General features: G+C 32.7%; 1 protein-coding gene across 1 annotated transcript; it reads right to left on the minus strand.

Moving 5' to 3' along the window:
* Nucleotides 1–521: 521 nt before the first annotated feature.
* LOC115702315 (uncharacterized) lies at nt 522–2286 on the minus strand. Its single transcript, XM_030629761.2, has 3 exons — nt 1605–2286; nt 940–1061; nt 522–817 (listed from the first exon to the last, which is right to left on the minus strand). The coding sequence occupies exons 1-3, from the start codon at nt 2085–2087 to the stop codon at nt 664–666; spliced, it is 759 nt and encodes a 252-aa protein (XP_030485621.2). The 5' UTR covers nt 2088–2286; the 3' UTR covers nt 522–663.
* Nucleotides 2287–13367: the final 11081 nt, after the last annotated feature.

Below are 13367 nucleotides of genomic sequence, written 5' to 3' on the forward strand. Positions count from 1 at the left end.
AAATATAGGATCTTGTTAGAATTTGAGATGAGGTGAATGAGATTTTATCTCAAAACTAATTGGCAATGGGAGGAGTAGAGTGGCTCTTTTTGCTCTACTTTTTGGATCTTTTTTACTTTAAAAGATTTTTTTTTTTTCCTCTTATACCACATTAGAATTTGGGATAAATTAAATGAGTTTCTATCTCAAAACTAATTGAGAATAAGAGGAATAGTTAATTCATCTTATATATTTTATAATCACATTAACGATGAATGACTAGATTATCTAACAGATCTTGTACAATTAAACTTTTATTTAGATGTTTTGACAAGTGATGCTATTAGTACCGACAAAATAGTTTATAAGAAGAAAATATAATGAAGTAGCATGAAAAATGCAAATTTCATGCTAACTTTCATAAGAACCACAACCATTTTAACATCCATTAATGAATAACAAAGCAATCATTTTTAAATCTTGACTCCATTTTCATGGCCTATTTGCTCGGTCCTACTTTCTTGTACCATACAAAATACAAATGCAATGGAACTAATACTTTTAATTTATTTAAATTTAGATTAGATCAAAGTTATTACAGAGAGAAAGAAAGACATTAGTTAGTAGTTACAAAGTATTAAAATTAGAGCTAATACTAAATAGCAGGACTTGAAGTAACTAAACTTAAGCCAAGAGCCAAAAATCCTTCTGCCATCTGGTACTGATTAGGTAACCACTCACTCCTCTGCTCTGCTTTCTCACTCCTATAGTCATGCAATCTGCGCCGTTGATACACTGCTCCACAAACTCCTCAGTCCTGCTGTTCATCCCACATAAGCTGCATAAAAAAAAACAAAAACAAAATTAATTATCTTTAAAGACCCAAAAAAATAAAAGGTTTTTATTTTTTATTTTTTATTGTTTTTTGTTTATTGGAACTTGGGGAGTAATAGGACCCACCAGCTGAAAAATGGAGAGGTTTTCTTCTGACCCAAAACTAGCACAGAAACCTCTAGCTTCTTCACCTGGTTCATTACTGTAGCCAGCTTTGGTCCTTGAATCACCAAAGCTTCCACTTCAACCTGAATGAAGTAGCCAGTTAAACGTAGCACTTTCTAGCCTAATCAGGACTAGTAATTGATTAGACTAGACTAACTCAACTCAATTCAAGGGACAACACACAGCATCTTCTATTCCTGTTCCCCCATTACCATTTTTCTTTTACTTTTATCTGAAAATAACAAAAATGGTGTGCACTGAAAAGTTATATGGACCGACTGAAAAAGGAAAAGGAAAAGAGAGGCTGACAAAAAAAAAAATGATTGCCCTTCTACCTCTAAAGAAGAGAAAACGACAGGGAAAAACAAATGCTAAAAGAACTAACCAAAAAAACACAAAGCAAGAAACTAAAGATTCAAGTTCAAGAGGGATCTACCAAATGTATGTAACAAAAATTTCTTCTTGCTATATCTTGTTCTTACCATATCCACGAAACATACCTAAAGCTTTATTTAAGCAAAGTGAAGACAATATGACTTAATGCAGAAAACAATGAGCACCCATTTGGTAAAACTCTCATCTTGAGCAGCAAATATGGTGAGAGAGAGAGAGGGGTGGAAATGCACCTCAGGTTTGCAAGCCTTGCAAAGTGACCCAAGTGAGTTGGCAAGAAAAGGAGAAGTTGAGGATGAAGAGTCAGAAGAAGCAGAGGATGAAGAGTCAGAAGAAGCCCTTTCAGAGGAGACAACCACCTTATGGGAAGAAGGAACTATATGAAGGAGAGTGAGCAAATCACCCTTGTTGGCCACATGAGTGAGTGCCCAAATCATGGCATGTTTCGAGTGAGAAGACTCATCCACCACAACCATCACTCTTTTCCTCATAACCAACCCACCACCATTTTCTGTCCCAAATCCACCATACATGTTCATACCTTCCATTTGGGACAAACCCCCTTCGCACTGGCTAACACCATAACCCATGGTTTTGACACCACCACCTACACTACTCCTACACTTGCTGTTCCCACCCCACCTTTTGGATGTCGATTTCCAATCCTCACTCTTCCCACTACTCAACTGCCTCAAAAATGAGCTCGAACTTGTCATTTCCCTACTACCCTTTTGACCCAAACGAGAGTTTTTATAGGAATACGGTCCTATAGATAGAAAGAGAAAGAATAGTGTTGTGAATAGTGTAGATTGAAATGGGTTATGAGATATAATAATAGTGGAGATGTGAGGATAGAGACAAAAGAAGGATTAAAGAGAGATGGTGTGGGGGTAGAGTGAGAGTGAGAGTGAGAGGAGTGACTGACTGTGATGATAAAAATGCCATAATTTTTATCTTTATGTGGGCAGATTAAAGTATCACGGGATTCACTGGCCACTTATGGCTTTTCCTCTGCAAAAAGAAAAAATAGTAAACAATCACTATGTTTCTGTTTTGATGATGAAATGGTCAGACCTAATACTAGACCCGGATTCTTTTGTACATATCAAACTCACAAATCTTTTTCAGTTTTTTCTTTTCTTTTTCTTCGAATAACCCACTATTTTATGACAATTGAGAGAAATATATTATATTCCATAAATATTATATCAAAGTTAAGTTTAATATCGAATAAGAAATTCATATAATAATAATGGTATGGTAGTCACTCATTGCTCTATGCTGTTGGTGAATCTATTGTTAGAGATTCCAAATCCTTGTAATTTCAAAAAAGAAAAGAAAATGATTAAATTGTAGTAATTTCAAATCTCTTTGCAGGTGAGAGAGCCTGCAAATGTTGTCCATGCGTTCATGGGCTTCAATTCAAAACTATACTATATGTTGTTGGTGTGTCCTACTAGTACTGGCTACTCCTTTTTAGCTGGTTCTATTGCAATAATCACCCTTCAAAATATCAATAGTTTGGCAATGTTCTTTCTTAAATATTTTTGGATTGGATCATGTGGTGGTAAGATTAAACCTTGTATTTTTTTTTTAAAAAAAAATAATTTTGAAATTTTCTATTTTTACACTTTAAAATAATTATTTTTTTTACATTTTTACGAAATTTTACATAAAAACTCTTATTGCAATTAACGGAACAACTTAAAGCAACTTAAAATCGTATAGCAACCCACATAGAAACTACTTTAGAAACCCAAACCGTAAATTTGAAAAAAAAAAATAAATAAATAATAATATATGGTAATTTTTTAAGAATAAATTGAATTTTACCCCTAAATTATGACATTTGTAAAGTTTTGTTTCTTGAATTTTTCTTTATAAAATTCTCACTTAACTATGTAAATTATTGTAAATATCCTTTGTAGTTATATTTTGCTCATTTTTTAAAATAATTTGTTTATGAGTTATAGGTATAATTATTATATAAAAAGCTTTTTTGACAATTTTAAGCTATCTAAAATTTAGTTTATTGATATTAAACTTACAAATAATAATTCTAAAAACATATATGTATGCTCTCATAATTTATTAATAAATTACTATTTATATATTTATTTTTTATCTAGACTCTTAAATTATATAAAACTAAGATTATGTTAGTGTTATATTAACAAATTGTTTAAATAAAAAACATAACGTAACTGTAAGAGATATTTACAACAATTTTTAAAGTTCAAAAAAAAGTTTTGTAATAGAGAAAAATTCAAAAGACAAACTCTACCAGAATTATAATTTATGGATAAATACTATTTATTTTCAATTTAAAGGAAGATTTTTTATATTGCCACTCGTCAATTAATGATAACCACGTTTTTATTTAATTTTATTTAAATATTAATTTATCTCAGACATTGTAAACTGGTTAAATTAAATTGCATTAAATAAATTTTATTAAAATTCAATTTTAATTATGCGTCAGGTGACACATCCATCTAATTATCAGACATTAAAATCATAATAGGTGACCACAATTATTTAATTGAAGTTAGTGGACAAATATAGGGAAAGTCGTTAATACACCCTTTTAAGGGTATTATTTTAAAAAAATTAAATATTTACAATACTGAAAATAATACCATCTCTTATATAAGATTTAAAATTTATGTTAAATTTTGTACAAAAAATAAGTTTGTGCTATTGGTATCCGTACTTTTCACCAAATACGTGGCAAGTGAAGAATATACCACATTTCTATAGGACCCACACAAGCATTTTGGAGATTAATATTAACATAATAAGTTTTTAGTATTTTCTTCAACGCACGAGGGGGCGTCCGAGAGTGCACAATTAATCCCAAAAGAACACTAAAGTCAAAGTCAAACTCTATTCTTTGGGAAGACGTAAGCCTCTCGAATCACATAGCGTCAGGGCATTGCCCAAGCGTTCAACACAATTCCCAAAACAAAACATTATAAATGATTGCTTCAACGCAGGTGATAAAGTAAACTTGCCCTCCAAATAAACATATCATTCACCAGTAAACCTTTTTCTCTACATTCACAACACCTACCGTTTACGGACCTGGTACTTTCGTACAACCAACTGGACAGGCAAGTTTCTCTAACTTTAGGGTGGCACAAACCAGATATAGTGCCACTCCCTGACAGACAAATCAACAAATGGAAGCTCCAGAATCGAACGTAAGCGATTCTCAAGGCAAAAGAAGTTCTAAAGCTCTAAGTCGGAGTGAATCTACAAAGAAAAGAAGAACTCAAGAGCCAAGATACTTTGAGTACACAAGCTTGATTGATACTCAGGAGAATATGTATAAAGCAACCTGTAACATGGTCCATTCGGTTAACCGGTTTCCTACTGTAGAAAAATGGAAACTCGGGTTTTTGCTCTAAAACCGAACCAAATCTCCTCCAAACCTGTTCAAACTCTCCAGAACAGTTTAACAATATAAAAACAATATGTCCAAATATCCAAAACTAAGAATTACAATGAAATCACAAAATCACCATGCTTGAACCAAAACTAGGTTCAAAACTTAATTTTTCAATTCAAACCTCACAGCTCACAAAAACATCACAAACACACTTGAACAACCTTAAATTCAACTTAGGATGAGGAAGGATAAGTCTTCCATCCCAAAACCATAGGTCTTTCCTCCTTGTGCTTTTTTGGGAGTATTTAAAGGCTAACTTTTATGCATGTGTTGCCTTGGATAAATCGGCGTTAGGGTGAAATTTGACCATTGATTTGGTAGGTGGCGTATTTCCCATATGGCATTTAACGACGTCAGATTGTATGAATTGGGCCACGGACGCCTGTCACCTCAGGGCTTCTCCTTTTTGAATTTCCCTTATCCCTAGCCGTTGGATCATTCTGTTAGGTACACAAGGACATGCATGCTCTGTATGATAGCGTGTCGTGGGAGATAGCCTCTGACGCCATACCTGAAAAAGCTTGGTTACTAGGTCCGTAGTCTGGCACGTATAGGCAAGGCTTCTGTGGGTTAAGGGCATATCTTGGACTAACGCATCCTCAAAGTGCCTTGGCCTTTTGGGAAAACCCATACTCTTCGCGGTAGTAGATGGTGTGGGTTCCTGGAACCGAGGGAGATGGTGGTTAACAGATACCTTCTGCGTTATTAGCAGTCAGGGAGCTCCCTATCACGGAACCTCTTCTCGCGAAGTTGGTGCCTTTATTTTCTTGAAGCATCAATTGAGGAAACTGGGCAACTAATGACTCCTTAGCTTTTCTTGATTAAAATCCACGTGTCCTGCTTACGGAAATGCGAACAACATTTCGCAATATTTTTTTGACTAGTTTGGTGGAAGCATTTAACACCATTGGATAGATTTGATTAAGATTTGTACTTTTTGATTTGAAAGATTCAGATTTAGAAATATAAATTAGAGTTTTAGATTTAAATTTAGAATGATTTTAAGGTTTTTGTTTGTTTTTTTTTTTTTGTTTTGGACTGGGGGTTTTGACGTTGGTTGTGTGGTGGTGGTGGTGGTGATTGTAACGAAAGTAATAACGATTGTACTCTGGTGGTGAAGAAGATGAAGAATTAAGAAGAGATGAAGACAAAAAGAAGATAATGGTGTTACTCAAATAGGGAAGAAAGAGTAATTTTTAGTTATTTTTCATTTTATAATTATTTCATATTATTTTTGAATTACTTTTATTTATTTAAATTATTGAAAGGAAGTGGACTAATGAAATTTGTGTACATAGTGGCAGTTTATGTTGGTACTTAACACATCAAAGTAAATGGAATAATAAACAGCAAAAGAGAATGAAAGTTTGGACAATTTAACTTCTAAAAATTTAGTAAAAAGGGTTTAGCTCACCAAATTTTAAGTTCCAATAATTTAACAGCCAATTAACCTTTTTTTTTATTTATTTTTTTAATAAAAAAACAATTAAAAGTTGTAATTAAAGACAAAAGAAACAACCATTTCAAAAAAAAAACAAAAACAAAAACAAAAACAAAAGAAACAACAAATACAAATACAGGACCTACATGTAATTAATAAAAATTAGAATTCCTAAGAGAAGGAAAGTATTGAAAAATAGAATGTATGTATATTGGAAAATGAATTAATAAAAAAAAAATGCTAATTAGTAATTTTTCTCCCTGAACTTTGACATGTACTAAATCGTGTTTCTGAATTTTTTTGGCCGTTAAAAATTCTTCCCGAACTATTGAAATTGTTAAATTTAAGGACTTTTGTCTAATTTTAGTAAAAAAATTCTAACATGCATGAAAGTTTAAGAGGTTTGATTTAGTACATATCAAAGTTTGAGGGGCATGATTTAGTAGATATCATAGTCTGGGGAGCATGGTTTAGTACATAAACAATCAATGAAACAGTAAAATTGAATGAAATTAGACAAAAGTCTTTAAATTTAACAATCTCAATAGTTCGGGAGCAGGGACAGAGCTACTTTAGCTCCAAAGGGGGCCATGGCCCCTCCTAAAATTTTGGACAAAAATATTATAAAGCAATTTAATGTTAAAAATTTTATTTTTTCAAAAAATTATGTATTTGGCCCCCCTTAATTATTTCTTTTATCTTTTGGCCCCCTTATTCTTAACTTCTGCCTCTGTCCATGTTCGAGAGGAATTTTTAATGGTAGACAAAGTTCAGAGAATACGATTTCGTACATCTCAAATTCAAAGTAAAAATTAATAATTAGCCAAGAAGAAAAGAAGGAAGATGGTGAGTTGAGCTTAATTGTATGTAAGTGAAAGAAAGAAAGAATCATTTGGTTTTGGAGAGAAATGTAATACATAATTGGAATTAGTGAGTGGAGAGAGAGAGTCTCTCGTGAATTGAGCTTACTTTGTGTATCTATTTTAACTTTCTTTCTTTGTTTCAAACACAACAAAGAAAGGACAACACAAACTGAGAAGGTCGGGTCGTCCGTACTTCCAAATTATTGCTCCCGTGTACTACGCTGCTGCTGCTTCCTACTCTTCTCCTCTTTTACCATCTTACCCTTTTACCATTCAAACCCACAATTTATTATCATTGGTTTCATCAAATTTCTAGGCCAAAATTTATGTTAAAATAATGATTTGCAAACTATTAAGCCAAGTCATAGTCACTCAACATAATATAAATATATATATATAAGTTTATTGTCAATAATATTGTTTGAACTATACGATTAATGACATTTAGCCTCATAATTTGATTGTTTAGTAGTAAAACCTTAAAACTACCATTCTATTTTAATTTTTACATTTCTATCCAAAAATTATGTTAAATGCCAACTTGAATAGATGACTTGGTATACAATTGTACACAGCTTTTGAGGTACACATATTTTTAATTATTTAAATATTATTATTGACCTTACATTTAGCCAACAACACTAATTTTTTAAAATAATTGAGTTGAATGATCAATTACTAATAAAATAATAATAATAAGCAATAAGAACACAGAATTTATGGAGGTTCGGTCCTGTAACAAAAAATCTTCTTTTAGATTTGGGAAACTTTTTCATTTAAAAAAGGAGAGCATACTCCTCTTTTAGTTGTCTTATCCCAAATTCTACCCAAGATGATGTGGCATCTAGTATGGTGACACATAGAGAACATCGGGAAGTCTGGACGGGTAATTTTCCCTGAATGGCACGACTAGAGAACTTTTTACTTAAAACTGTCAAGTTTACACCTTCAGCTGAAATCATCCAGACAAAATTTGCACGTGGTTGTCCACACAGATTCTCATTATCTAAAAATGCCAAGTCTTTTGAGCAGGGTACTTCGACGTGAGAACATCTTCAGAGATACTTCCCTTAAATATTCTGGCATTTAGGTCTTGATTAAATCCCTAATTTTATGGGATTGACTTGCACTGACAAGAAATAATAGGAAACCTTCCTAGTTTTCCTTTTTACTTTTATCAATTTTGTGAAACCTAAATATTGTATTTTTTTTCCTGTAAATAGTGGAGTCATTCCATTGCACAAGCACCAAAAAATTATAATTTTTAGAGAGCTCTTATGATGTCAAATAATTGTAACTTTTTCTTGAGAATTATTAAGAAACTTACTTAGCTAGCTCCTTGTGATCTTATTAATTCTTCGAAGTAATACAAGTAAAATGGGAGTAGACTATTACCATAATCATAGGGCCGAACCTCTATATCCTATGTTCTTATTGCTTAATTATATTATTTATTATCAATTATTTTCATCACTTTAATTGACTTAGCGTCATTAGCTAAAAGCGAGGTCAATATTTTTGTACTTTCATTAAGAGCGAAAAGAACAATGTTTATCGCTTTGATCCTTTCTATATCATCCGAAGATGGTTGTAACTATCAAAAGGTCCCAAACTATTGAAACAGCTAATCCAATGGCTACAGATCCTAATGTGAAAACTCCTCCTAATCAAAGCAATTTAATGGTCGCAAATCTTAATCCAAGCACCTGTTTGCCTCCACGAGTTCCACCATTAGCAGGGCAGGGAGTAACAAACCCTCTAGCTTGATTTACTCAGGGCACACAGGAAACTGGAACCACCACTACTCATGACGAAGAGATTGGGCCAGTTACAGGAGATATCTATTAGAGAACCTCGAGTGATGATTCATGATTGGAGATGATACTAAGCTGTAAAATATGCGAGATTCCTTAGGGCAGATGCAAGAACATACCAACACTCTTCACCATGATTAGGAGGATACCCGAGCAGCTATGAATCTAGCATTCAAATAGCAAAAATGGATGGATCAATAGATGGAGATCATGAGAGCCCAACAAGAAATGATTGATAATTGCTCTAGACCGGATCCAAACAGAGGGAAAGAAACCTATATCATAAACATACCGTAGTATGGGCCAGAAGAACGTTCGACCAACTATACTCAATAAACCCAAGATAATGGACCATCCAATATGAGGCCATAGGATCAAATTGTGTGTCACACGCTAGACGAGCAAGTTTTTCCAGTCTATTATCTCAGGGGGAATGATTAGTTTAATTTTCTTCCTTAGACAAATATACCGAACTAATCAACTATTGATAACGTCCAAAAAATAAGGCTTCCAGGTGAATTAGTCTTCAACAGGTTGGGACCCGTACATGATTTAGGATACCATCTGAATTACAGAAGAGGAGGTTAGGATGGACATTTCATCCTTCCTGATATTCAACCAATTAATGTGGACAACTATGTGTCTGGTGAAGTTCTAAGGGGTTTATAGGTCGGTCAATAGGCAGGTCAAGTTGATCCAGTAGTGCATACCTAATTAGATTAACTTAAGAGCCTCATACAAAGCCTAACTTGCCCAAAACTCGCCGACCTAGAACTTGACCGAATATGAGGATAAACCTTTTTACCACAAATCAAGGCCCTCGATCTTCCGCACAAGTTCAAAATGCCCACATGGAAGATCTATACGGGCAAAGAAAATTCACTCTCTCATATCAAGTACTTTGAGATGCAAATAGATTTACAAGTTGTAAGAGGTGATGTACGATGTAGAATTTTTTTCAACTACCTTGGTGGAGGCCACCTAGTAGTGGTACTTCAAGTTATTCCAGGGAAGTTCAGTTCATGGAACTCCTTTATGGCGGAGTTTCACGCACAGTTCTCCTCTTTCAAGTAGCTCCCAGGTCAGTTAGAGCACCTAGTTAAAGTAAAACAGATACCAGGAGAGCCCTTAAAGGACTACATTAGTAGATTTATGACCAATGCTACAAAAGTGAAGAGACTGGCCATTGAAGGAAGAGTTTCAAGAATCTCCTTGATGGGCTCCTCTTTCTTAGATTTTTTTAATCTACTTGGAAAAGGTGGAGGAGTGACATAAGTTGGTACAATTGGTTTGTATGGCTTTTTCAGTGATGGTGGACCAACTAAAGTAGGAGATTCAACCTTTGGTGGAGATGATCCTTCAAGGGATGAATAGTTAACTCTTTTAGTTGGAATCAACTTATGTACTTCTTGGTGTGGTGGTGATTCAGGTTGTGTACCACTTTGAAGTGTTATGGCCTTGACATTCTTCATTGGGTTACTTTCTACATTTGCATGTAAAGTATTTGAACTTTGAATTTCATGACCATTCATAGATGTTTCCATTGACTCTACAAGATTCTCTAACTTTTGCAAATATTGTTGAAGGCTCTGCATAGTTTCATGAAAGCTTTATTGAAACTGCAAGGTATTAGTTGCTAACATTTTAATCAGCCCAGCAGCAGTTGGTTTTTCACTATATGGTGCAACATGAGAAGGTTGTTAAAATTGTGCATTATTTTGTTGCATCCGAGTAGTAGAAGCCTCCAAAGTGTTGAGCAGATTAATAAGAGAATGATCTTGATCTTTTGGTGCTACACGAGAATAGTAAGAAGTTAGTTGAACATATTGATTGATCCCACTGTATGAAGTGCTAGAATAATCTCACCATTGTTTATTGTATGTGTAAGTGTCGTAGTAATGATTATATTGATACACTTGTGGCGAGATATAATATGGATCACAGTATTATTGATGGTACATTGCCATGTTGAAAATTAAAACCACAACTCGAAGAACAAGTTAGTAAAAAAATTAAAGATGAATAATAAAATAAAATAATAGTCCCCGACAACGGCGCCAAAAATTTGATTCGTGTCTTAAGCCGCAACAAATTTACTAATATTTATTTCCAATATCTCCAATTATTTTAGTATAATTCTAAGTAAGGGTCGATCCCACGAGGACTATGTTTATTTAATTACTCAAAAATTAGTGACAAAAGTTAAAAAATGGGGATTTTGAGGTTTAGAGTAAAATAGCATAAATAAAAATAAAAATAAATTAAAAGTGAGACTACGAAGAGAAACTAGTTAAAGGTTATTTGTCACCCTCAGTAATCATTCATAATTCCTAATTCCTATTAGTGAATATAATTTCAATTTCTAATCAAACTATTAATCCCGCAGATAAAGTTGAAGCAGTCAATTATCCCAATCTTTTTATTACATGTAGTTAAGGTGAAGCGTTCAATAATTAATTCTTTTACCTAAGTAGTAAATTCACAATGCATTCAATTTATTTAACTTAGATAAAGTTTTGAGATCTATGGAGATAGATTAATCTATACAATAAATTAATGAAGCATATAAAATTTAGCCAACACAACCCGAACCCTGACGTCGACCCATATCCAGCCCTAGACCAGAATCGGGACCACGATCCACTCCGACCCCAACCTGGGCCTTGTACTCGGCCCCAGACCCAACTTAAAAAAAATCAACAAATAAAAATAAAATTTACAAAATACAATTTTGTATTCTGTTCTAAAAATTGAAAAATAAAAGTAGTTATAAAATAAATTTTTAAAAAACAAAATTTATTTTATTATTAAAAAATTTGAAAACAAAAATGTTACCCAACACAACTTTAATTTATTATAAATTTTTCTAATATATAAAACTATTAATAAATAAGGAGTTATAATCAGCTCAGTTCACAATCACTGCCCTGACCATCATTACTTTAACAACATGCTGTGCTATGTGCCAAGAATTGACTTCCACAGTACTAATAGACAAGCAAGAGGCTATAGTAGTACCAAATCTTTTATTTGTTTTCGTTTTCTTGATAATAATAGAGTGGTCCATACTCAACAATTAATATATATAATATATAATGTAATGTCAAAAGCTCAAAATTTTGCTTTCCTTTCCTTTGTTTTGATCATATTCAAATATGGCTAAATGATATTAAAGTATCATTTATTGATTGAAAGGATGTGTTCATAAGGTCCGAGCTTCATCTTTTACTATTAATATCAATATGTACAAATAAATTAGTAAATATTTTTTGCCCTAGTTTATAAAAGAGAAATGCTAAAGACCAGTACTAATACCCTCTTACATATCAATATTGTTATTGATACAATTAAGTATCAGGTCTCATATAGTTTAATATAATAATTTTTATGAAATATTGTTAACCAATCATAAAGCGACACGTTTAAAAAATGCTAGACACTACTGATACCCAATATAAAAACTATAGTTTAAAACCATTTGGTCATTGGAACTTGAGCATTTGAATTAGGGCAAGTGAAAGTGGACCAAACTGAAAAATAGTTTTGGAGTCATTTCATTGATTTTTGAAGTTGTTATGTGAAGAAGAATTGTAGTGAGCGAGAGAGAGAGAGAATAGAGACGAATTAGTAGTATTCAGCAGCAGCAGAATAGAGGAGGCAAAGTCCTTGTCTTTCGTGATTAAATCGCCATAACAAGACAATTACGTAATCTAATGTAAGTTTAATTTACTAATTTAGGTCTCACTTTTCTCAAAACAAAAATAATATTTATTATCTCCTCATACTTTTTTCTATGTAAATGTACCTTTACCTTTTGGTTAGTAGTTTATTGTATTTATTCATTCTTTGGACTAGTTTCCTAGGTTTAAAATGAAAAAGAGAAAGAAAATTAAAAAAAAAACACTAACTATTGAAAGTGGTACACAAATTCCAAAACATACTATAGCTAGGCTGTTTATCTTATTTCTCCTGTGTTTTTAGATTGGAGATGGAGTATATTTAATTTAGTTGGAATGAAAATGTGTTGGAGAGTGTTGTGTCCATTTGTTTACCTTGATTTGGTATGATGTTTTGTTTTAAACTACCAGATAGTATAACCACAAGTTAAGTTAACCATAGTAACATGAAACACTTCTCTAACCTAACCTAACCTATTATTTTGTACTTGTTTGTAATTCATATATTTATAGCTATTGTACCACCCCAATCTACTTCATTTATAGAAAACTAGGGGATTTTAGGGGAAGTACGACCAAATAAATCGTGAAATACATACATACATACATCCCCATTTCAGCTCATTTGCTGAACTCATATTTATCTATATTTTAGGTTTTGGGATACTACATTTCATTTGTAAAAGTATTGGGTGCATTTAGTACTATTTTCTTAATTAATTTTTTATTTTTTAATAAAAAAATAAAAAT

This window comes from Cannabis sativa, chromosome X (genome assembly GCF_029168945.1).
Source record: "Cannabis sativa cultivar Pink pepper isolate KNU-18-1 chromosome X, ASM2916894v1, whole genome shotgun sequence".
In the NCBI taxonomy this organism is placed as follows: Eukaryota; Viridiplantae; Streptophyta; class Magnoliopsida; order Rosales; family Cannabaceae; genus Cannabis; species Cannabis sativa.